Source organism: Eleutherodactylus coqui, chromosome 6 (assembly GCF_035609145.1).
Source record: "Eleutherodactylus coqui strain aEleCoq1 chromosome 6, aEleCoq1.hap1, whole genome shotgun sequence".
In the NCBI taxonomy this organism is placed as follows: domain Eukaryota; kingdom Metazoa; phylum Chordata; class Amphibia; order Anura; family Eleutherodactylidae; genus Eleutherodactylus; species Eleutherodactylus coqui.
The window spans coordinates 69,919,845-69,946,670 of record NC_089842.1 but is presented as its reverse complement, the minus strand read 5'-3'; the positions used below and the strand labels follow the sequence as shown (position 1 = coordinate 69,946,670).

Here is a 26,826-nt window from a genome sequence, read left to right as displayed (position 1 = left end):
GTATGATTTGCTCCAGAGGAGTAATGGATAGTCCTGAGGGGTCTGCATTGTGGTAGATTGAAAAGTGTTTGGACACACTATGCGACAAGAATTGTCTCTTAATATTGTAACGGTGTTGATTCAATCTACACCGTAGTGTATTGGAGGTACGTCCTATATAACGTAGAGAACAAGGACATTCGATGAGATATATTAGATTTTCAGTATTGCATGTTAGAAACTGTTTTATTTGATGAGGTGGAATGGTTGGACCTAAATCGACTGATTTTCTTTTGTTGCAGATGTTATTACAACATTTACAACCAGTTTTTCCGCACTTATAAGATCCTGTGATTTGGAATAATGTATTATTTTTAAAGAAAGGTTTTGAATTAATTAATTGGGGACAAGAAGGTGCTAAGATGTTTCCAAAAGTTTTATTTTTACGGTAGGTTATGTTCGGTGTTATGGGAATTTCTGACAACAAATGTGGGTCAGCTTTAAGTATGTTCCAATGTTTTAATATGATTTGTTTCAGTTCCTTATGTTTATTATTATATTTTGTGATAAACCGTAGCACTCCTTTTTCTTCTGATTGGGACTGTATTATATTTTTCTTTCCCAGTACTCGTTCCTCATCCCTAGCTTTCTTATAGGAGTCCTGTATAAGAGTCATTGGATACTTCTTTTCTCTAAACCTGTCGCACAATAGTTTCGCTTGTTTCTCAAAGCTTACATTAGAGGTACAGTTGCGTCTAATCCTCTTGAGTTGTCCATACGGGACGTTCGTTTTCCATGCTTTGTGGTGGTTACTCCGGAAATCTAACAGGCTATTGGCATCTACTTCCTTGAAATGCGTCTGGGTCTCAATCTTACCGTCCTTGATACTGATATCTAAATCCAAAAATGTAACTTTAATGGGACTGAGGGATCCCGTGAATGTAAGATTCCAATTATTAAAGTTAAGTTGGGAAATGAAACTGTTCGCCTCATCGATTGTGCCATCCCATATCAAGATGATATCGTCAATGAAGCGTCTATAAAAACGAATGTGGGGATCTGAGATAGTCTCCTCAAACGCCCCCATGTATAGGTTGGCAAAGCAAGGGGCACATTTCGTGCCCATTGCTGTGCCACGTGTCTGAACGTAATACTGTCCCCCATGTTTTTTGCTATAAATAGAGACCACTTGCCAATTGTTTTTATGCTTGAAAAAGGCTTGACAGAAGCCGAAACACGTTGCAGCGCCAATTTAATTATTTTATATGAAATAAACCGACCTATGAAGAATACGCCTGCTCCATTGGAGTTTTTTCTGCTTCCTTGGATATTGGGGGTGCCAGGAGTCCAGGCACCCCTCAACAAGTAAGATTCCTCTATTCTGACACGGTTTGACGGAGCGCATAAAGTGAGTTTTTTCCTACTTTTGAATACACATCCTTTTACAGTGCTCCCGCCGACTCAGCCTTGACTGGGGAGCGGTGACACAGTCTTGCTGGGGAGCCATAAAGCTGTCAAGGGCCTTAGAGAGTATTGCCCTGCCTGTGCTGTACATGCTGCCTGATCTCCGCGCCTCCCCTGCTACCTGGCCCTCGTAACTGCGCCTTCGGCCACTAGCGCTGTCGGATGGGAAGTTTACCATCAGTTTGTCCGCCAGGGTCCTGTGGTATAGCATCACTCTCGAACCCCTTTCCTCTTCGGGTATGAGAGTGGAAAGGTTCTCCTTATACCGTGGGTCAAGCAGTGTGTACACCCAGTAATCCGTAGTGGCCAGAATGCGTGTAACGCGAGGGTCACGAGAAAGGCATCCTAACATGAAGTCAGCCATGTGTGCCAGGGTACCTGTACGCAACACATGGCTGTCCTCACTAGGAAGATCACTTTCAGGATCCTCCTCCTCCTCCTCCTCCTCAGGCCATACACGCTGAAAGGATGACAGGCAAGCAGCATGTGTACCCTCAGCAGTGGGCCAAGCTGTCTCTTCCCCCTCCTCCTCATCTTCCTCCTCCTCCTCACCGCGCTGAGATATAGACAGGAGGGTGCTCTGACTATCCAGCGACATACTGTCTTCCCCCGGCTCTGTTTCCGAGCGCAAAGCGTCTGCCTTTATGCTTTGCAGGGAACTTCTCAAGAGGCATAGCAGAGGAATGCTGATGCTAATGATTGCAGCATCGCTGCTCACCACCTGGGTAGACTCCTCAAACTTTCCAAGGACCTGGCAGATGTCTGCCAACCAGGCCCACTCTTCTGAAAAGAATTGAGGAGGCTGACTCCCACTGCGCCGCCCATGTTGGAATTGGTATTCCACTATAGCTCTACGCTGCTCATAGAGCCTGGCCAACATGTGGAGCGTAGAGTTCCACCGTGTGGGCACGTCGCACAGCAGTCGGTGCACTGGCAGATTAAACCGATGTTGCAGGGTGCGCAGGGTGGCAGCGTCCGTGTGGGACTTGCGGAAATGTCCGCAGAGCCGGCGCACCTTTCCGAGCAGGTCTGACAAGCGTGGGTAGCTTTTCAGAAAGCGCTGAACCACCAAATTAAAGATGTGGGCCAGGCATGGCACGTGTGGGAGGCTGCCGAGCTGCAGAGCTGCCACCAGGTTACGGCCATTGTCACACACGACCATGCCCGGTTGGAGGCTCAGCGGCGCAAGCCAGCGGTCGGTCTGCTCTGTCAGACCCTGCAGCAGTTCGTGGGCCGTGTGCCTCTTATCTCCTAAGCTGAGTAGTTTCAGCATGGGCTGCTGACGCTTGCCCACCGCTGAGCTGCCACGCCGTGCGACACCGACTGCTGGCGACGTGCTGCTGCTGACACATCTTGATTGCGAGACAGAGGTTGCGTTGGAGGAGGAGGAGAAGGAGGAGGGTGCTTTAGTGGAGGAAGCATACACCACCACAGATACCACCACTGAGCTGGGGCCCGCAATTCTGGGGGTGGGTAGGACGTGAGCGGTCCCAGGCTCTGACTCAGTCCCAGCCTCCACTAAATTCACCCAATGTGCCGTCAGGGAGATATAGTGGCCCTGCCCGCCTGTGCTTGTCCACGTGTCCGTTGTTAAGTGGACCTTGCCAGTAACCGCGTTGGTGAGGGCGCGTACAATGTTGCGGGAGACGTGGTCGTGCAGGGCTGTGGCGGCACATCTGGAAAAGTAGTGGCGACTGGGAACTGAGTAGCGCGGGGCCGCCGCCATCATACTTTTGAAGGACTCCGTTTCCACAACCCTATATGGCAGCATCTCCAGGCTGATAAATTTGGCTATGTGCACGTTTAACGCTTGAGCGTGCGGGTGCGTGGCGGCGTACTTGCGCTTGCACTCAAACACTTGCGCTAGCGACGGCTGGACGGTGCGCTGAGAGACATTGGTGGATGGGGCCGAGGACAGCGGAGGTGAGGGTGTGGGTGCAGGCCAGGAGACGGTAGTGTCTGTGTCCTCAGAGCGGGGTTGGATCTCAGTGGCAGGTTGGGGCACAGGGGGAGAGGCAGCGGTGCAAACCGGAGGCGGTGAACGGCCTTCGTCCCACCTTGTGGGGTGCTTGGCCATCATATGTCTGCGCATGCTGGTGGTGGTGAGGCTGGTGGTGGTGGCTCCCCGGCTGATCTTGGCGCGACAAAGGTTGCACACCACTGTTCGTCGGTCGTCTGCACTCTCAGTAAAAAACTGCCAGACCTTTGAGCACCTCGGCCTCTGCAGGGTGGCATGGCGCGAGGGGGCGCTTTGGGAAACAGTTGGTGGATTATTCGGTCTGGCCTTGCCTCTACCCCTGGACACCGCACTGCCTCTTGCAACCTGCCCTGCTGCTGCCCTTGCCTCCCCCTCTGAAGACCTGTCCTCAGTAGGCGTAGCAAACCAGGTGGGGTCAGTCACCTCATTGTCCTGCTGCTCTTCCTCCGAATCCTCTGTGCGCTCCTCCCTCGGACTTACTGCCCTTACTACTACCTCACTGATAGACAACTGTGTCTCAACGTCATCGTCCTCCTCACCCACTGAAAGGTCTTGAGACAGTTGCTGGAAGTCCCCAGCCTCATCCCCCGGACCCCGGGAACTTTCCAATGGTTGGGCATCAGTCACGATAAACTTCTCTGGTGGGAGAGGAACCACTGCTGCCCAATCTGAGCAGGGGCCCGAGAACAGTTCCTGGGAGTCTGCCCGCTCCTCAGAATGTCTCATTGTAATGGAGTGAGGAGGCTGGGAGGAAGGAGGCGCAGCAGCCAGAGGATTCTGAGTTGCAGCAGTGGACGGCGCAGAACTGTGGGTGGACGATAGATTGCTGGAAGCACTTTCTGCCATCCACGACAGGACCTGCTCACACTGCTCATTTTCTAATAAAGGTCTACCGCGTGGACCCATTAATTGTGTGATGAATGTGGGGACGCCAGAAACGTGCCTCTCTCCTAATCCCGCAGCAGTTGGCTGCGATACACCTGGATCAGGAGCTCGGCCTGTGCCCACACCCTGACTTGGGCCTCCGCGTCCTCGGCCGCGTCCACGTCCTCTAGGCCTACCCCTACCCCTCAGCATGCTGTATTACCAGTAATGCAGAAACAGAACGCTGTAATTAAATGTGCCGCTTATTGGCCTGTGGTTGGAGGCTGACTTCGCTTACGGAACGCCAGGAAATAATTTTGCGCAAGCCTGCTGTAACACTTAGCTGGCTGCGTATGAATTTGGAGAACTGCTACACCCAGGACAGACCCAGAACACTGAGGACACTCACAGGCAGCCCAAATAGATTTTTTCCCACAAATTTTTTTGCAAAGGCCCACTGCCTATATTCAATCAATAATGTGTCTTCTGTCCCTGCCTAAGCACTTCTGGCCCTAGGGTATGTCACAGAACTGCAGAGTGTTGCACTGTGAACTGCAATACAGCGGTGATTTCAGAGCCCAGACAGAGCCAGGAAATAATTTTGCGCAAGCCTGCTGTAACACTTAGCTGGCTGCGTATGAATTTGGAGAACTACTACACCCAGCACAGACCCAGAACACTGAGGACACTCACAGGCAGCCCAAATAGATTTTTTCCCACCAATTTTTTTGCAAAGGCCCACTGCCTATATTCAATCAATAATATGTCTTCTGTCCCTGCCTAAGCACTTCTGGCCCTAGGGTATGTCACAGAACTGCAGAGTGTTGCACTGTGAACTGCAATACAGCGGTGATTTCAGAGCCCAGACAGAGCCAGGAAATTATTTTGCGCAAGCCTGCTGTAACACTTAGCTGGCTGCGTATGAATTTGGAGAACTACTACACCCAGCACAGACCCAGAACACTAATAGTAAAAGAAAAAAGCTGCTTTTGCGCTCGTCGGGATAAAAGATGAAAAAGTGTAAATATAATTAAATTTATTTACATAGATACGAGCGACGCGTTTCGACGAATACAATCGCCTTTTTCAAGCTCAAAAAACATACATACAAGTATTACAAAGCAGGTCTTTAAATAGTCTACTCACATGCTTCCATATGCTTTCAAAGTAGCAATCAAAGTTGCTCCCTAGGGAAAGGTAGGAGGTGTGGGAAACACCCCTCCCGTCCCACAATTACGTCACTGGTAGTATAAATTAGAACTACATCACATGGAACGCTGTGAGTGTTCCATATATTCATTAATAAAGCTTTATTTAAAAGCGACCGAAAACACGGTACGGTCAAGTTCAAATTTAAATGTATCTAGCCACACTTAACCCATTCCCGCTGCAGGGCGTAAGTTTACGTCCTGGGAGCGGGGTACTTCCCGCAACAGGGCGTAAACTTACTTCCTGGAGATAGCGCGGGATCACATATGATCCAGCGCTATCCCGCAGCGGGAGCCGGCTGTCAGTCACAGCCGACGTCTCGCTGCAGCAGCGGGGGGACATCGGAGATGCGCCCGCCACTTTTAACCCCTTCCCTGCCGCGATCTAAGTAGATCGCGGCAGGGGAAGAGTTCACAGCGGGAGCGCGGCTCCCTCTGTCTCCGGCCGGAACTCGCGATGTCATCGCGAGAGCCCGGCCTGTCACCATGGCAACAGGACGCCAGACACTGGCGTCCTGTATTGCCTATGCCTGAGATCGCTGTATGAGCGATAAGGCATGGGAGAGCAGTAGCTCTGCCATGCCTTATGACAGCGATCATCAGGGCAGTGATTAAAGTCCCTCAGAGGGACACAAACAGTGTAAAAAAAAGAAAGATTTAAAAAATGAATTAAAAAAAATGTAAAAAAAAAGAGTAAAAAAAACATTTTTTATGCTTTTTCTCAGATTAGCATAAAAAAAGGTAAAAAAAAAATAAAACCCCACATATTTGGTATTGTCGCGTCCGTAACGATGCGTACAATAAGCTGCACATGCTTTTGACTGTGCACCGAAAAAAACGCTAAAAAAAAAGCTAAAAAACTGAGGCAAAATGCTCATTTTTAGCATTTTGCCTCACTAAAAACGCAATAAAAGTGATCAAAAAAGTCGTATGTATGCCAAAATGGTACCAATAAAATCTACAGCTCGTCTCGCAAAAAATAAGCCCTCATAGAGCTCTGTACATCAAAAAATAAAAAAGTTACGTGACTTTGAATGCAGCAATTTAGAATAGAAAAAAGATTTCCAAAAATAGGGTTTTTATTGCAGAAAAGTGGGAAAACCTAAAAAAAATGTTAGAATTTTGGTATCGTTGTAACCGTACCGGTCTGCAGAAAAAATGGAAAGTCTCATTTATGCTGCATGATTAACGGTGTAAAAAAAAAATAAAAAAATCTATGGCAGAATTGATGCGTTTTCTCTCTCTGCTATCATTAAAAAAAAAAAAAAAATTTACAATATAGTCTATGTACCCAAAATTGGCATCGATAAAAACTACAGTTCGCCACGCAAAAAACAAACCCTTATACGGCCGCGTCCACGGAAAAATAAAAAAGTTATGGCTTTTGAAAAATGGAGATGGAAAAATACCAAAAAATCGCTTGGTCCTCAACGCCAAAATAGGCCATGTCATGAAGGGGTTAATTATAGTGTATTAATATTGCTATAAACGAAATAGTATTTAAAAAAACATTCTCATTGTGCATCAATATTCTCATTACTTATAGAATAAAATTTATAATGTGTATATGTATATATAAAAATATATTAATATACCATCAATAACCATAATAAATTAATAATTTATGTAAAGACCCTACGGAAACAAGTTACAATAATACAATATGCAATACTGATCAATTAATAATAAATTAAGAATTAATAATTTAATAAAAGAAAAAATAAATGTGCTAAATTTTTTCTAAAAGTTCATTCAGTCCAAAGGGGGTTAGTGTATTGAGACGGTGAATCCAAAAGATTATTTTTTATGTTTTGTCTATGGTTACTGATCCGTTTTTTTAAACTGTTAATGGTTCTACTTATGTATTTGAGCTCACAAGGGCACTCTGCTAAATAAATAATTTGTGTAGAACTACATGTGAGGTGTTGAGAAATGGGTATTTTTATTTTATTGTAATCTATATGAGTTTTATTGTGTGAGATGACTGAGCAACATTTGCATTTATTATGCATACATTTGTAATTTCCCGATTTTTTAGAATCTATAGCTACTAATTTTTTCTTTTTCCTCTCAGGATCAGAGGGTGCTATTAAATTTTGTATCGATGTATTTTTTCTGAATATTAACAAGGGGTTTTTTTTCCAGTTGGTCCGTTAAAAAAGGATCATTCAAAACTATTGGCCAGTGTTTTTTAAAAATATTCCTAATTGCCGCATGATCACTATTGTATCGGGTGATAAAAGCTGGGTTTTTAAAATTGGTCCTATTTTGTGTTTTATTTATCCTTTCTACTCTATCCGTTTTTTTATTATCTAATTTATTATATGCATCCTCTATTATTTGTACTGGGTAGTTTTTTTCTTTAAATGATTTTTTAAAACTAAAGCTTGCTCCTCATAATCAGAGTCCAATGTACAATTTCGTCTAATCCGCTGTAGTTGTCCATAAGGTATATTCTGTTTCCATTTTTTAGCATGACACCTTCTAAAATCTAAGTACGAATTTTCATCAACTTTTTTAAAATTTGTTTTTGTAATAATTTTACTATTCTCATGTCTTAAAACTAAATCTAAAAATATTACATCATTATAACTAACAGTACTAGTAAATTTCAAATTAAAATTATTTTGATTAAGATTATTAATAAAATTATTAAGATTATCTAAAGACCCATCCCATATGATTAAAATGTCATCTATAAATCTTTTAAAAAATATAATATTAGGATCTAAAAAACGCATTTGTTCGAAATTACCCATATAAAGATTTGCTATGGCCGGCGCGACTTTAGAGCCCATCGCTGTTCCAAGCGTTTGCAAATAAAATGTTTTTTTATATAAAAAATAATTATTTTTTAATATAAATTCAACCGCTTTTAATAAAAACTTTTTTTGATTGGGTGGCATAAGGGGGTCACTATCTAAAAATTTTTTTATAGCCAAAAGACCCAATTCGTGTGGAATATTTGAATATAGTGACTCAACGTTAAGAGTACAAAAAATATAGCTCTCTTTCCACGTAAAATTACTGATCAACTCTAACAGATGGCTCGTATCCCGCAAATAAGCAGGGAGCGATAAAACATATTTTTGCAGACGTCTGTCAGCATATTCTGCAAGTCGACTAGTGATCGAATTCACACCTGCTATAATGGGTCTGCCCGGTGGATCGATCTGACTCTTATGGACTTTAGGTAAATGATACATGAATGGTGTATCCGGCTCTATAGATGTTATGTATTTACCTTCATTTTTAGTAAGGCTCTGCCGGGGACCAGGAGGGGGCGACAGCCTGCAGGAGCACCGCAGAAGCACTGGTGAAGTGAGTAATGATTTTTATTCTTTGCTCCGCTGTATTCCCGGCGTATAAGGTGACAGTTGGGGAGTCGTCTTATACGCCCCGTCGCCTTATACGCCGGTATATATTTTTATTGTAACACATTTCTGGATGAATTGCAGGGAAGGGCTTATATATTAAACCCCTTCCAGACAATTCATCCTGCGATCGCCAGCAGCCCATTGCTTTCAGTGGAACCTGCTGTATTGCTGGCTCCATTGAATTCAATGGGCAAACATCGTTCTTCTCTGCCACAGCTGTTACAGCTGTGGCAGAGAAGAATGATTTGTCTTCTATATGTTCTCAATGGGGTCTGCGCTGCTGCCGCCGGCCCCATTGAGCGCATATAGAGAAGAGAACAGGAATCGCAGATCGCACATAGGTGCGATCTGCGATTTCTATGGCCTAAGAAGGACCGTTGGGGTTCTTGAAGCCTAAAATAACTCCTAACGGTCTCCCTATAGCAGCAGCACTTTCCCTGATTTATGTCAGAAGGCATCTGTGGCGAGCCGCGGGAGGGCAGATTTTAATACTCGGGTGACACCTAATCTCGCCAGCCACTCACTGCAGGGGGGTGGTATAGGGCTTGAACGTTGCAGGGGGAAGTTGTAATGCCTTCCCTGTCTTTCTATTGGCCAGAAAAGCACGCAAATTTCTCAGGGAAGAAAATGAAAGTAACCCGAACACCGCGTGGTACTCGTTACGAGTAACGAGCATCTCGAACACCCTAATACTCGAACGAGTATCAAGCTCGGACGAGTATGCTCGCTCATCTCTAATCTCTAGTTCTGAGAGATGTGTGGCGGTCAGCATCTAGGGTTCAGCGGACCCGAGATTTCTCCAATGTCTCTGTAGCTCTAAGAGATGTATAAGGCTGATAATCTACAGTCAGACGGGCCTGAGACTGCTTCCGGATCTCTACTGCTCTAAGGACAGCTCGTCTTTCAGCTTGTTGATGCCTTCTTGCCTCAGCATGCTCATCAGATTCTTGGGTTCTACTAATTTTCGCAGCTCAAGCTCTGTTAAAGCTATGTGTCAGATTTGACGTGCGCAGCATATTAAAAGAAGACCAAAAAATAGATAAATACAATTATCAAAAAGGAAGCCATTTCTTACACAGCTTAGGTAAAATAAAAGCTGCTCTGTGATTGGTTGGCATTTCTTATACTGCTGTGGTAAAATGAAAGCTGCGCTGTGGTTGGTTGCTAGAACTCAGCTTTGAATTCTTCAATGTGTGAGGTAAAATAAAAGCAGTGCTGTGATTGGTTGCTCTTTGTTATACTGCTGAGGTAAAATAAAAGCTGTGTAGTGATTGGTTGCTGTGGGCATGTTAATGTGTCTTTCGTTCAATTTTTAATCCTGGGTAACGCTGAGTATTCCTGCTAGCTTTTGCCCTCTTGTATCTGCCCGTTTTTGTAGGCATAGCTTATGATGTGCACCCCTTTCCCCTCCTCCTTGCCGCACGGTGTGGTGCCTGGGGTGGAGCGGAGGTGCGTCTGTGCATTACCAAATAAATCTGTCTTGTCTTGCTCTCTAGAACTCTACAAATGTAGCCAATGTCCTTCCTCAGGATTCAGGCTATCTCCCTGCCAAATTTCATCAAAATTGCTTCAGAGGTTTAGCCGTGAAAAGGTAACAAACAGACAGAGTTACTTTTGCATTTACAATATTAGTATGGATGGATTATACGTATCTGAGGTAATGGGCCATAGCAGTCAGGTATTATATGGGCTTGGATCTTACCTTAATAATAACAGACATTCCTTCTACACACAGGAGGTAATTCTTTTCATCTATTTTACAGCTGAAGATCACTGGTGCTCCATCATTAAAAGCAAGTTCGCTAGGTTGGTTCACATAAAATATCGCTCTTTCCCCTATAAAAAAAAAAAAGTTCAAAAATGTCTTAATAGGCAAGGACAATGTATCTGATTTATAACTTATTCCAATTATAGATAATCAAAGCAGACTTCAGCACAGAGAAAAGCCATGGTATTCCTGAACGTTTTCATGATCTCTGCTGGAAGTCATTCAACTGGAACCTTTTTTGCTTATCAGAGCTATGCCGTGTACCTGTGTGTCAAGGTTTCTATTGAATTACTGCAAGCGGAGATGTTTAAAAATAGTGAGGAATTGCATACAGTACACGGAAAAGTAGCCTGCCTCCGATCACAGCCCCACGTTCTTGAATCGAGGTCATAGTCCTTTATTTTATCTCAGTAGTATAAGAAATGAAAGCTGTGCTGTGATTGGTTGCTATGGGCAACAAAGACGGATTTTATTTAGTCAGCTTTCATAAACAACAAACAACTGTATTATTGTACGTTGTTGCTATGATTGCAAGAGGATTTTTTGAACCATTCCTGTATTCTATGATGGATGAAGTGTTGTGTCATTTCTCAGGTCACATGAATTCACAGACTAGAAGGTACTTGTCTACTGAAAATTTGCACCTGACTTCTTAAGAAACACAACTGTACAACCAGAAAATTGGTGTTTGGTGTGCAGTGAACATGTTTATGCTGCGGAATTCCACCGCGGAATTCTGCAGCGTGAAAGAAAGCATGGCATGCTCTAATTGCCACAGGAAAACGCACGTCTGACTTCCATTCTAGTCAATGGAAGCTGTTCGTCACGCGATACTTCCACTGTGAACACAGCAAAAGTATCGCGTGATTACGTGTCACCACCAGAACTGCGGATTCGTAGAGGTGAGTATTGGGACCTTGGGGGGCGCCGTATCAGACTCTACTGCGATATTCCGCTGGCAGAGTCTGACACAGCCGTGGGCATGAGGCCTAAAAAAAAGGAAGAATGGGAAGCTTTTAAAGAGACCAGGATGGATGAACACAGAACTTGCACACATGGTAAAAACAAAAGAAAGATATGTTTATTAGAGATGAGCGAGCGTACTCGTCCGAGCTTGATACTCGTTCAAGTATTAGGGTACTCGAGACGCTCGTTACGCATGACGAGCACCACGCGGTGTTCGTGTCAATTCCATTTCATTCCCTGAAAGATTTGCGCCATTTTCTGGCCAATAGACATGCAGGGAAGGCATTACAACTTCCTCCTGTGACGTTCCAGCCCTATCCCACCCCCCTGCAGTGAGTGGCTGGCTAGATCAAGTGACCGCTGAGTATATAAAGAGGCGCCGCCCGCCACAGACACTCGCTGGCAGAGATTAAGGAGAGTGCTGCTGCTGCTATAGGGAGAGTGTTAGTGTCTACAAGAACCCCAACGGTCCTTCTTAGGGCCACAGTTCACCTAGTGCACTACTGTTTTGCCTGCTGGGAGTAGTTGTGCACTTTTTTTTTTTTTTTGCATATCGGGCGTGCAGCCCCATTACAGCTATAGCGTTCTCAGGCCTTAGTCACACGGGCATTTATTGCCGCGATTTGCGCATGCGCATGCGTCCGGCGACTTTTTAAAACCATTGCTTTGCAATGGTATCGGACACATGAGCGCTTTTTATGCGCTCGTCCGATAAATTATAGAACAGAAATCGCAGATCGCACCTATCTGCGATCTGCGATTCCTGTTCTCTTCTCTATATGCGCTCAACGGGGCCGGCGGCAGCAGCGCCGACCCCATTGAGAACATACAGAAGACAAATCATTCTTCTCTGCCACAGCTGGAACAGCTGTGGCAGAGAAGAGCGATGTTTGCCCATTGAATTCAATGGAGCCGGCAATACAGCCGACTCCATTGAAAGCAATGGGCTGCCGGCGTGCGCGGGATGAATTGTCGGGAAGGGGTTAAATATATAACCCCTTCCCTGCAATGCATCCTGAAATGTGTTAAAATAAAAAAAATGTATGTACTCACCTGCTCCCGGCAGCCTGAGATCCCCGCGGTCGTCCTGCAGTGGGTGTGAAGGGGGTGTGACTCAGACTTGCCCCTGATTGGCTCAGCCTGAGCCAATCAGAGGCTGATCTCAGTCACACCCATTCATGAATTCATGAATGGGTGTGACTGAGACTTGCCTCTGATTGGCTCAGCGCTGAGCCAATCAGGGGCAAGTCTGAGTCACACCCCCTTCACACCCACTGCAGGCCAGCCGTGGGGATCTCCGGCTGCCGGGAGCAGGTGAGTACATACATTTTTTTTTATTTTAACACATTTTAGGATGAATTGCAGGGAAGGGCTTATATATTTAAGCCCTTCCAGACAATTCATCCCGGGCTCGCCTGCAGCGCATTGCATTCTGGAGCCGGCTGTATTGCCGGCTCCATTGAATGCAATGCGCTGGACAGCTCCTGCCCGTTTCTAATGAAACGCGGCAAGGAGCAGATTTTCGGCCGATTTTTCGGCACCGGTCATGCGATTTGCGCATGCGCATCCGTGATGCGATGCGCAAATCACGTGAAAAAACGCCCGTGTGACTAAGGCCTCAGGCTGCAGTCTGTACCATGTAGTATAGGGGAAGTATTAGTGAGGCAGGGACAGTGGTAGTGTGGAATCCTGTCTACAACAATCCCAACGGTCCTTCTTAGGGCTACCCGTGACCATGTGCATTTAACTCCGTGATTGCTGGGAGTTGTAGTACCTCAGTATTGCACAGCAAGGCCTGCGTTTAGCCTTCAGTAAAATTTTTTGCTGGGTGCAGTTAGTGTAACGTAAGCGCTGTCTGCCTCCAAGTGCACGCCAAGAAAGTACAAATCCCCCCCCCCCCCTCTGTGTTAGCCGTCAGCTGCCTGCACAGTGTATGGTGCCAGACACCCATAGAGCGAAAGTCCAATACACGCTCCATAGCCTGCATTGCATGGAAAAAAACCAATTTTAACAAAAAGAAATCCTTTTTACGGCTGCCTGTGACCCAGTGCATATCACTGCGTAGCCTGTGGGACTTGAGGTGCATCAAAACTGCATAGTGCAGAGCAAGGCCTGCGTTCAGCCTTCAGTAAAATTTTTTGCTGGGTGCAGTTAGTGTAACGTAAGCGCTGTCTGCCTCTAAGTGCACGCCAAGATACCACCAATTCCCCCCCCCCCCCTCTGTGTTAGCCGTCAGCTGCCTGCACAGTGTATGGTGCCAGACACCCATAGAGGGAAAGTCCAATACACACTCCATAGCCTGCATTGCATTGAAAATAACAGATCCTTTTTTGCATTGAAAAAAAAAAAAGAAATCCTTTTTACGGCTACCTGTGACCCAGTGCATTTGACTGCGTGGCCTGTGGGACTTCAGGTGCATCACAATTGCATATTGCACAGCTAGTCCTGCTTGCATCCTTCCTTATAATTTATCGCTGGCTTCATTTTGCGTTATATAACCGCTGGCAGCCACCAACTGCGCGGCAATAATTCACAAAAATCTTTACACCGCTCAGTGTCTGCTCGATTCTTAATCCACCATGCTGATGGGTAGGGGTAGAGGATGTGGACGCGGTGGAGGACGCGGAGTTCCACATGAGGGTGTGGGCATAGGCCCAGTTCCTGGTCCTGGTGAATCACAGCCGGCTGCTGCGGGATTAGGAGAGAGGAAAGTTTCTGGGGTCCCCAGCTTCATATCACAATTTTTGGGTCCACGTCGTAGACCTTTATTAAAAAACGAGCAGTGTGAGCAGGTCCTGTCGTGGATGGCAGAAAGTGCATCCAGCAATCTATCAACCACCCAGTCTTCAACGCCGTCCACTGCTGCAACTCTGAATCCTCTGGCTGCTGCTCCTCCTTCCTCCCAGCCTTCTCACTCCACGATAATGACACATTCTGAGGAGCAGGCAGACTCCCAGGAACTGCTCTCGGGCCTCTGCCCAGATTGGGCAACAATGGTTTCTCTCCCACCTGAGGAGTTTGTCGTGAGAAGTGCCCAACCTTTGGAAAGTTCCCGAGGTCTGGGGGATGAGGCTGGGGACTTCCAGCAACTGTCTCAAGAGATTTCAGTGGGTGAGGAGGACGATGGCGATGAGACACAGTTGTCTATCAGTGAGGCAGTAGTAAGGGCAGTAAGTCCGAGGGAGGAGCGCACAGAGGATTCGGAGGAAGAGCTGCTGGACGATGAGGTGACTGACCCCACCTGGTGTGATAAGCCAACTGAGGACAGGTCTTCAGAGGGGGAGGCAATTGCAGCCGCAGGACATGTTGGAAGAGGCAGTGGGGTGGCCAGGGGTAGAGGCAGGGCCAGACCGAATAATCCACCAACTGTTTCCCAAAGCGCACCCTCGCGCCATGCCACCCTGCAGAGGCCAAGGTGCTCTAAGGTCTGGCAGTTTTTCACAGAGACGCCTGACGACCGACGAACAGTGGTGTGCAACCTTTGTCGCGACAATATCAGCCGGGGAGCCACCACCACCAGTATCACCACCACCAGCATGCGAAGGCATATGATGGCCAAGCACCCCACAAGGTGGGAAGAAGGCTGTTCACCGCCTCTGGGTTGCGCCACTGCCTCTCCCCCTGGGCCCCAACCTGCCACTGAGATCCAACCCACGTCTCACGACACAGGCACGAGCGTCTCCCAGCCTGGACCCACACCCTGACCTCCGCTGTTCTTGGCCCTATCCAGCAATGTCTCTCAGCGCAGCGCCCAGTTGTCGCTAAGAGAATCGTTGGAGCGAAAGCGCAAATATGCCGCCACGCACCCGCACGCTCAAGCTTTAAATGTCCACATAGCCAAATTGATCAGCCTGGAGATGCTCCCGTACAGGCTTGTGGAAACTGAGGCTTTCCAAAACATGATGGCGGCGGCAGCGGCCCCGCGCTACTCTGTTCCCAGTCGCCACTATTTTTCACGGTGTGCCGTCCCAGCCCTGCACGACCACGTCTCCCGCAACATTGTACGTGCTCTCACCAACGCGGTTATTGGCAACGTCCACTTAACAACGGACACGTGAACAAGCACAGGTGGGCAGGGCCACTATATGTCCATGACGGCACATTGGGTGAATTTAGTGGAGGCTGGGACCGAGTTAGAGCCTGGGACCGCTCAAGTCCTACCCACCCCCAGAATTGCGGGCCCCAGATCGGTGCTGGTATCTGCGGCGGTGTATGCCACCTTCACTAAACCTTCCTCCTCCTCATACGCATCCTCTGCCTCACAATCCAGATGTGTCAGCAGCAGCACGTCGCCAGCAGTCGGTGTCACGCGGCGCGGCAGCACAGCGGTGGGCAAGCGTCAGCAGGCCGTGCTGAAACTACTCAGATTAGGAGAGAAGAGGCACACGGCACACGAACTGTTGCATGGTCTGACAGAGCAGACCGACCGCTAGCTTTCACCGCTGAGCCTCCAACCGGGCATGTTCGTGTGTGACAACGGCCGGAACCTGGTGACGGCAACCTCACTCACGTGCCATGCCTGGCCCACGTCTTTAATTTGGTGGTTCAGCGGTTTCTGAAAGGCTACCCACACTTATCTGACCTCCTCGGCAAGGTGCATCGAGTCAGCGCACATTTCCGCAAGTCCAACACAGACGCTGCCACCCTGCGGACCCTGCAACATCGGTTTAATCTGCCAGTGCACCGACTGCTTTGCGACGTGCCCACACGGTGGAACTCTACGCTCCACATGTTGGCCAGGCTGTATGAGCAGCGCAGAACTATAGTGGAATACCAACTCCAACATGGAGTTCTTTACAGAGGAGTGGGCCTGGATAGCAGATATCTGCCAGGTCCTTGGAAACTTTGAGGAGTCTACCCAGATGGTGAGCGGCAATCATTAGCATCACCATTCCCCTGCTATGCCTGTTGAGAAGTTCCCTGCAAAGCATAAAGGCTGACGCTTTGCGGTCGGAAACGGAGGCGGGGGAAGACAGTATGTCGCTTGATAGTCAGAGCACCCTCATGTCTATATCTCAGCGCGTGGAGGAGGAGGAGGAGGAGGAGAGGGAGGAGCCTGAGGAGGAGGAGGGGGAAAAGACAGCTGGGCCCACTGCAGAGGGTACCCATGCTGCTTGCCTCTCATCCATTCAGCTTGTATGGCCTGTGGAGGAGGAGGAGGAGGAGGATCCTCAAAGTGATCTTCCTAGGGAGGACAGCCATGTGTTGCGTACAGGTACTCTGGCACACATGGCTGACTTCATGTTAGGATGCCTTTCTTGTGAACCTCGCGTTAGACGCATTCTGGCCACTACGGATTACTGGGTGTACACACTGCTTGACCCACGGTATAAGGAGAACCTTTCCACTCTCATTCCCGAAGAGGAAAGGGGTTCGAGAGTGATGCAATACCACAGGGCCCTGGTGGACAAACTGATGGTAAACTTCCCATCTGACAGCGCTAGTGGCAGAAGGCGCAGTTCCGAGGGCCAAGTAGCAGGGGAGGGGTGGAGATCAGGCAGCATGTTCAACGCAGGCAGGGGAACACTCTCCAAGGCCTTTGCCAGCTTTATAGCTCCCCAGCAAGACTGTGTCACCACTCCCCAGTCAAGGCTGAGTCGGAGGGAGCACTGTAAGAAGATGGTGAGGGAGTACGTAGCCAATTGTACCACTGTCCTCCGTGACGCCTCTGCTCCGTACAACTACTGGGTGTCAAAGCTAGACATGTGGCACGAACCCGCGCTGGATGCCCTGGAGGTGCTTGCTTGCCCTGCGGCTAGCATCTTGTCAGAGAGGGTGTTTAGTGCAGCTGGGGAAATCATCACGGATAAGCGTACCCGCCTGTCAACTGACAGTGCCGACAGGCTTACACTCATAAAGATGAACAAAGCCTGGATTTCCCCAGACTTCTCTTCTCCACCAGTGGACAGCAGCGGTACCTAAAGATTATTTTCGCTGCAACCACGGATGCAAGCATTGTTCTCTATCACCGTAAAAAATGGGGACCTTTACCTTTGTCTATCTGTGTATATTCGTCCTCCTCCTGCTCTTCCTCCTGAATCCTCGCGTAATTACCCCGAACGGGCAATTTTTCTGTGGCCCAAAAGTCTCATATAACTTTTGTAAACAATATTTATACGTTTCAATTCTAATAAAGCATTGAAACTTCCACCTGAACCAATTTTTATTTTAACTGGGCTGCCTCCAGGCCTAGTTACAAATTAAGCCACAGTAAGCTAAGCGATTAATGGGTTTCACCTGCCCTCTGGGTTGGGCATGGGCAATTTTTCTGGGGTACATTTGTACTATTGGTACACCAATTTTTGGGGCCCTCGCCTACAATGTAATCCAAGTAATTTTTATGGGCTTCGCCTGCACTCATGGTGCACCAATGTGTCTGGGGTTGGCCTACACTTTTGCTACAGAAATGTAACTCTGTTCTGCCAACCTATACTTCTGCCACAGGAATGCTAGAGGGGTCTGCCTATACTTCTGCAACAGAAATGTAACTTCGGTCTGCCGATACTTCTGCTCCTGAAATGTTACCTTGGTTTGTGTATACCGTTACTACTGTTATGTTACTAATACTGGGCTCTGCCCATACTGCTTCTACGGAAATGTTACTGGGGCCTGTCTATACTACTACTAATAAAATGTTAAAAATACTGCGCTCTCCCTATACTGCTGCAACGGAAATGTTAATCTGCTGCTTTGCCTATACTGCTTCTACGGCAATTTTACTGGGGCCTGTCTATACAGCTACTACTGAAATGTAACTAATACTGGGCTCTGCCCATACTGCTTCTACGTAAATGTTACTGGAGCTGTCTGTACTGCTACTACTGAAATGTTAAAAATACTGTGCTCTCCCTATACTGCTGCAGCAGAAATGTTAATCTGCTGCTTTGCCCATACTGCTTCTATGGAAATGTTACTGGGGCCTGTCTATACTGCAACTACTAAAATGTTACAAATACTGGGCTCTCCCTATACTGCTGCTACGGAAATGTTACTGTACTGGAAAAAAAACTAACCCACACTGACTAGGGCATGCAGTGTGGGCTGAAGCCCACCTGTATTTAATGTGACGTGAGCTCTGCTGTCCAGGGCACTGCAATGGGATTTATTTATGTCCCGCCGCTGGCTTCCTGGGACCCACCTATGCTGTGGGTGCACACACAATTCACATAGAGGAGTTGTACCTGCCTGTGTCTACTTATAAAAAACCCCAGTCTGACTGGGGCATGAAGTGTGGGCCGAAGCCCACCTGTATTTAATCTGACGTTAGCTCAGCTGTGCAGGGCACTGCAATGGGATTTATTTATGTACCGCCGGTGGCTTCCTGGGACCCACCCATGCTGTGGCTGCAAACGGAATTCCTATTGCGGAGTTGTACCTGCCTGTGACTATTTATAAAAAACCCCAGTCTGACTGGGGCATGCAGTGTGGGCCGAAGCCCAGCTGTATTTAATCTGACGTTAGCTTTACTATCCGTGGCACTGCATTGGGACAAACTACAGGAGCAATACAGCACTAATGAGACGTGCACAGCTACGCTAGCATTGGAGTCCGCTGTAGGCACGCGATTGCTGAGGGTTTGTGCAGAGGCCTATGTCCTAGGTGCAGTGAAAGTCTGCTTCCTGCCTACGATTGCTGAAGCTGTGGGCCGAGGCCTATTTCGTGGGCGCGGTGCAAGTATGCCATGCTTGGCCGCTCAGATTTATTTTTTGTTCATGTATTTGGTTGCCTAGGACCCACCTATGCTGTTGGTGCCCACTTAGTTCCCATCTCGGTGTTTGACCTGTCTGGCACAAAGACACTGACTGACTTGGGTAGGGGGCAGAGTGCAGATGGATTTCCCCTTGCGGTGTCGATTGAGCTGTGTGACACCTTGACAGAATGAATACTGTGTGGGCACATGGATTCCCCATTGCTATGCCCACGTTTGCAGCTCCTGACGGAGGTGGCACAGGATTGGATTTCTCATTGCTTCTGTACAGCATTGTGGGCTATCGCCCCGCCCCTTTTAAAGAGGGCCGCTGCCTGGCCCTGCCAACCCTCTGCAGTGTGTGCCTCCGGTTCCTCCTCATGGCAGACGCACTTATAAATAGACATGAGGGTGGTGTGGCTATGCAGCCAGCATGTGGCATGAGGGCAGCTGAAGGCTGAGCAGGGACACTTTTGTGTGCGCTGCAGACGCAGGGTCGTGTAGGGGGGTTGGGCAGCATGTAACCCAGGAGAAGAGGCAGCGGTGTGTCCCGCAGGCAGTGATTGTGCTTAGTTGGAGGTAGTGTGGTGCTTAGCTAAGGTGTGCCTTGCTAATGAGGGTTTGTCCGAAGTAAAAATTGTTAGGGGGGAGGCCCACTCTTGCCACTATTGTGGCTTAATAGTGGGACCTGGGAACCTGAGATGTAGCCCAGCATGTTGCCCCTCACCTGCCCTATCCGTTTGTGTGTCGTTTCCATCACTTTCTTGGGTTTTCCAGATTTTCACAAATGAAAACCTTAGCGGAGCATGGGTCATATACAAAAATGCTCGAGTCGCGCATTGACTTCAATGGGGTTCGTAACTCGAAACGAACTCTCGAGCATCGCGGAAAGTTCGACTCGAGCAACGAGCATCCGAGCATTTTAGTGCTCGCTCATTTCTAATGTTTATCAATATACCTGGGGGAGGGATGAGAGACAGATAAATGCTCAGCAATATATAGTTTTAATTTATGATTTAATTTGTGATGTACATATCATGTATTGCTCACAATAGATAGTACATTTAATACCATAAATGACATGCGAGGTGTTAAAATTTCTAAATTAACCAGCTAATATACTCAGATTCACCTGAGTTACTTTGGTACAGGTGTTTACCAGTTGTTCGCACAAAAAATTTTATAAAGTCATGGTTACTTCAGAGGAACCGAGGAATAAAATATGTATACACATAGAGGAGCGTTAGAGTCTCCTCAGACTGCATGTACCAATGTCCTTCTGCAGAATGTGCCACCCCTCCCATTCTCCTCACTTTTTACCTTTGAAGGTAACTTCCCTTTTATTCAAATTTAACCCCAGACTGGAAGTTGCTGCCCCTTCTTAGCCTTAAAGGCATGCTCCATCATTGCAGTCCATGGCCGCTTCCGTAAGTACTTTCCAGCCTTTAAGTATATGCACACATATATACACATGTGCACAGTATATAAACATAGAGGTGAGGTAGATTCTCCTTAGGCCTCACTCACACAGGCATTGGGCAAAGCGCCACATTTTTAAAATATATAATGGAACAGACTCCACACAAATCACAGCATTGGAAAGCACAACAATCACGTGGCTATCTAAGAGGCACCACTAAAAAGAATGGGAGCATTTGACAGCGTTCAGCATTTAGCGCTGAAAGTGCAGCATTAAACGCTGAAAAAAGCGCCAGAGCTGGGGAGGCCTAAGTATATACACAAAGAGGTCAGTTATATTCTCCTCAGTATATACACACAAAGGTGAGGTAGAGTCTCCTCAGTATATGCACATAGAGGTAAGGTAGATTCTCCTCAGTATACAAATCATTTCCCTAGGCTTTATGGTTTCTGAAAAAAGAACTCTCATCTATCATGGATTTTCGCAGTTTTTCATGCTTAGAATTAATAATTGAAGTTGCAACCCGTTTACATTTCCTATTTAGGATGTAAAGAATTTGCATCATAAATTTCACAATTGTGCAGTATAGATGTGTGTTATTAGTTACATTACATTGGGGGGGTCACTTACTTTCACCCTTAGAATTAAATAATCAAGTTGTGACCCCTTTACTAGTCCTATTGACGACCTAAATAATGGTTGTGCCAAATTTCAAGTTTGTACGACACCGGGAAGTTAGAGAATTAGACTAGGTATATTACATAGGGGGTCACTTATTTTGTACTTAAAAGTGAAAAATCAAGTTGTGACCCCTATACTGTTCCTATTTAGGACCTAAACAATGGATGTGCCAAATTTCTCGTTTGTGTGGTACAGATGTGTGTTATTAGTTACATTACATAGGGGTCACTTATTTGTGCACTTAGAATTGAATAATCATGTTGTGACTCTTTGTTTCCTATTTAGGACCTAAAGAATGGTCGTACCAAATTTCATGTTTGTACGACACCAGGAGGAATGGCGATTCAGTCAATCAGTCAGTGAGGGCTTTCGCATTTACATATATAAAAGATGTTTTTATATTGTTTTTTATGTGTTTCAATTCCTGATTATTTATGCATTAGTAGGAGTGGTCATGCTTTTGTTATGTCACATCCTGTTACCTTTAAATTACTTGCTTCTTGCACAGGTTATATACCCTATGATTAAAGCCAGCTTCAGACAAATTTAAGAGCAATTGCGTGCACCCTGGTGCTGTGTTTTTGCGCACTGAACAAGGCTGTTTTGCACGTGTATTGGCATATCTTACTGTGTGTTTTTCTGCCCAGAGGGCATGTTGATTTGTGCGCGTAAACAAACGCACCAATTGAAGTGGATAATTAGTTCCAGATATGTTCTTTTTCCAGTGCAATCAAGCACTGCTTCATGCTTCCCCTTGCATATTGCACGCACATTTGCATATCCCCATTGACTTCTATGGGGACCTTTGGTGCGTAAATATGCAGAACAATAGGGCATGTTCTATCCTTTTTTTGGCTTGGCCGAAATGTACATGCAAAATATAGGCATGTTAACAAACTGAAATCAATGGGTTCTATTCACTATGCACACAATTTTTGAGAATGCAAATACGCACCAAAATACGTCTGTGTGAAGCTGGCCTACGGCTTAGTACTTTGCCGAAATGTATAGGTTCCTATTCACACGTGAGCATTTTTAATTTTTTATGGGTATATTCTAATAAAGATTAACTTTTTTATGAAAAGTGTTGCATCCATACACATCATTTTTTTCCATGTAGTTGTTAACAGGCCAAAGTCAAGACACGTGGAGTTCCAAAGAGACAGACAGGGAGTCAAGACAGGTGGCAATCAGGCAAAATGTTCTCAAATAACATGCTGAGGTCAGGGGTTGCAGAAGACAGGAAAGCAGGATGAACAGGCACAGATCAAACCAGGAATTCACCATGAATCAATAGCACATTTGCAGTCACCAGAAACTATTGCTCAGGTGTCCTGCAATGGTGGAGGGTGCTTTAAATAACCTGGGAGACACCAGGAGTAGCCAGGGAACAAAAAAGCTGGCATCCTACGAGTAGCATTGACAGCTCGAAGGACACCGTGGCGTCTGTTACACAAAAAGGACAGTAGGTGCCAATGACTAGAGGACTGGGATGAGGTGAGGAAATGAGGCTAGCCGCCATAACATAATACTGCTGGAAAAATGTTCTATGGACAGATGTGACAAACGTTGAACCTTTTAATCCAAATAAACAAATCTATGTTTGTAAGAAGAACACTCTAAACTAACACCAAAATCTCATCCCAATTGTAAATCCTGGTGGAGGGAGCATCATAATTTGGAGCTGCACTGCTGCTTCAGGACTTGGATGCCTTGTGATATATATACTATAATGACAATGTCTTCATGAGCAGGTGTACAATCCTGAGGAAAAGTTTGATTCTATAAATAATTATACACCCAAAATTTCAAATTTCATTGTTTGACCATTGATCATAAGACTTGTGAATGTTTTTAAGGAGCAAGGCAACTAAGGAAAGTCCTCACTTCGATTACCTATATTAGATGAGAATAGAGGCACATTTTACTAGTAATCAATGCAAAAAGTGAGGATTCCAAAGCTAACATTTTCTTGCAACTGCCACAGTATCTCACAGCGACTAAATAATACCATCACACAGTGACCTGACAGAGTGACACTATTAAGAGTAACTGCCAGAGTGCCAGGCATATTCCATACCTAACATAGTATCTTCATTTATAATGCCTGACAGAAAATGCCCCTATATACAAAGCTCGTGGACACATGCAGTATGCCGTGTCAGCTGGGGAGTGCCAAGAGACCTAATGGGTGCCAGAGACGACTTTTATTGACAGTGCCTTATGTTGACAAGACCACCATTAAAAATATATAGGGCTCCTTGATGGCATTTAGTCATGGCCCCTAGAACTCCCTATTATGTTAATAAACCTCCAACTTGTACCCCATTATGTATGTTTGGTAGGTACTAGAGATGAGCGAACGTGCTCGGCCACGCCCCTTTTTCGCCCGAATACCGCGAATTCCGAGTACTTCCGTACTCGGGCGAAAAATTTCGGGGGGCGCCGTGGCGGCACGGGGGGTAGCAGTGGGGAGTGGGGGGGAGAGGGAGAGAGAGAGGGCTCCCCCCTGTTCCCCGCTGCTCCCCCCCGCACCGCCACGCCTCTCCCCGCCCCCCGGCGCCCCCCGAATCTTTTCACCCGAGTACTGAAGTACTCGAAAATGGCGGTACTCGGGCGCGTAAGTACTCGAAACGAGTACGTTCGCTCATCTCTAGTAGGTACTTATCAAAATAATACTCAGCTCCTAGAACAGAGTATATATTTTCCTTCCTCGCACCTGGTTCTTATTTAGCTCTGGAACCTGCTGCATGAGTCTTGATACCATCCATCATCAGGATTTTGTGTTCACTTCCAGCTGCATGGAGTCAAAACCCAGTGCAGTAGTGTCTTGAGCTGAACAAGAGTCAGGTGTGAGGTGGGAAAGTATGCAGGCCACTCTTTATTGTAGTAATCCTACATATATATGTGGCTGATTTCGTGTTTTTTCAGGAGGAGGGGTCTCCCCCTGCAGATATAGGGTGAAAACTATGTCACAAGATGACTGAGCGAGGGATGTTAACAACATGTCAACTCAGTTTTACAAGGAGTCACCATGTCTGCAATACCATATGAAGAGGAAGGCCATCATAATAAATGGGGCCTGTGCCTTAATACTCAAGTGATATAGAAGACATCATGTTGGGAACAGCTTTGTACACCCGTTAAATAAAACTCTTTAATTTGAACTGAGATTTTGTAGCTCCAGTGCAGTGACTGGTGGGTAGCTGAGCAAAGATAAGATGTAAAATTTGTACTAAAATCTGAATACAATACATGTCTTGAGATAGGTAAATCACTGCTGACAGGTAGCTTCCCTACTGCTTCCCTATTGTGGGAGTAGTATAATGCAGTTCAATGAGAAGCCAAACTCTATGACATGGTTGACAGGTGCAGCGACCTAGACCTAGGAGGGGTAAGCAGCAGGAAAAAAAGAGGATGGTAGTCACGGTGGCTCTACTGCTCCCTCTGGAAGGTGGAAATGAGGTCTTGATACTCTAAACCTGGCTAAACACTTCCCTGACTAATGTTAGGTGACCTGTACTCACCCAGGGGCTGGAGCAGAGGTGGAACTTGAAGCTGCTGAGCCACAGTGCAAAATCTGGAACTGGGCCCCCAACTATAAAGCTTCATGGAACACATTGGTTTGCAATATGGGCCTCCTGGGGCTCCTGAGCAAGGTGCGAATGCACCCTCTGCACTCTCTATAATTACGCCCGTGGGCTGGAGAATATTACCAGAACATATAATTCAGTAAGAAATATAAACACATAATACTTCACACTTTTCGTACATCACATTAAATCTGATTTAACACTGTAATCATCAAAGAAAGTGTTGGAGTAAACGAACCCTGGGGTACTACACAGGCAATAATTGTACTAGATGTAAGGATCCCCGATCATCAGGAGGGATCCACATGGGATTCTATTAATAGGCTGTGGACTATTTTCTCGTCTAAATTGTCCCTAGTTTTGCTATCTTTTTTTCAACACAGAATTGGTGGCTAACTAGCAACACCAACTCATTGGCTCTGCCCTTCGTCCAATGGATCCTGTCACTGTGGCAGATGTTTTCATTTGCCCAGCGACAATGGTGTCATTGATTAGCGGTGATGGTGTGTCAAAGTTGTTCTGGTATTTAAGGAGCAGGTATAGGAATAAGGGGTGTCTGCCGCAAAACTCTAGATTCTTTGTTGTGAACCCCCCCTCCTTCTCGTCCAAATGTTTTTTTTTCTAATTTGTGTTATTTGCCTTGTCAGGAATCCTTTATTAATAGGAGAGGTAAGTAGCTCACATTGTGAATGGACTGGTAAAATATGTATTTGATTGGTCCGAGCCTATGGCCGGATCAGTTTTTGTTCCGAATCTTACATTCAATTGATTGATTAATTGTTATTTTTCTGAGCTTTAATAAAGGGCCGAAGCCAATACTACCTCCATTTATATTTGGTTCCAAGTGCCTTATTTTTATAGGCCCAAGGTTAGGTTAATGTTAGTTGTGTATGATTTATAATCCCATGTAAACACCTACTTTATGGGACATCAGAGCCTGAGATGATCATGCAGCAGTAGAACTGTGCGTATTCTGTGGGAAAGAATTTTGATTGTGTCTAGCTTTTTATTAAGATGTTCTAATATTCGGTTTAGTTCCCATAAACATTTTACTGTAAAATGTTAAGTCTATTAAATGTTTACAGAGAACACAGGCATACCTTTTGCTTCTCCATTTTCCTCCAAAGTGGCAACAGACTTTTCTGGGTGGGCAACGAGGAAACGATCATTGTAGTTCTGGATATGACATGGCTCTCCGTTCTTAGACAATGTGAAGGCCCCGACGAAGTAAGTTTTTACTGAAGTTGAAAAAAAAAAATTAGTATAAAGAGTTTGGAAGAATCTGAAGTATGTATGCTTCATTTTTCTAAAGCCTGCTCTCATTTGCAGGGACTTAAAGGGAACCTGTCACGTACCTACAGCACCATAAACAAAATTATTAGTATTTTTTCACTCGGCTACTCCCACGATCCAGCAGTGTTCCCCCCTGATGTCTAATGAAAAGAAAGGTTTGGCACCATGTTAGCCAATAGAGCAAAATGTGATGGCTCTCAGCAAGAGAAACCACGTAATCTTGTAGATATGATACATTTTAATGGCTAAGAATAATACATGATGTTATAGCAAGCTTGTGAACCTCTCGGGTTCTTCTTTAGGCTTAAATGGAATTGATCGATAGAGGCATGAATGTTTACACATACTTATGACACACATACTTATGACAAGGCACAGACATGGATGTCATTGGTTTGCACTTAAAAGGAATACTGCAGCAGAGACAAACATTTTTAACTAGGCACTAGAGATGAGCGAACGTACTCGTCCGAGCTTGATATTCGTGCGAATATTAGGGTGTTCGGGATGCTCGTTACTCTTAACGAGCACCACGCGGTGTTCCGGTT

General features: G+C 46.1%; 1 protein-coding gene across 2 annotated transcripts in view; it reads right to left on the bottom strand.

Annotated features, from left to right (window-relative positions):
- LOC136632216 (uncharacterized) overlaps positions 1–26,826 on the bottom strand; it is a 234,116-nt gene that overhangs the window by 52,809 nt on the left and 154,481 nt on the right. For both annotated transcript variants that reach the window (XM_066606947.1, XM_066606946.1), the window contains 2 exons: positions 26,086–26,223; positions 10,573–10,706 (listed from right to left, as the gene is read on the bottom strand). In XM_066606947.1, the coding sequence (XP_066463044.1) occupies positions 10,573–10,706; positions 26,086–26,223 (272 nt within the window). The remainder of the gene's footprint in view (positions 1–10,572; positions 10,707–26,085; positions 26,224–26,826) is intronic.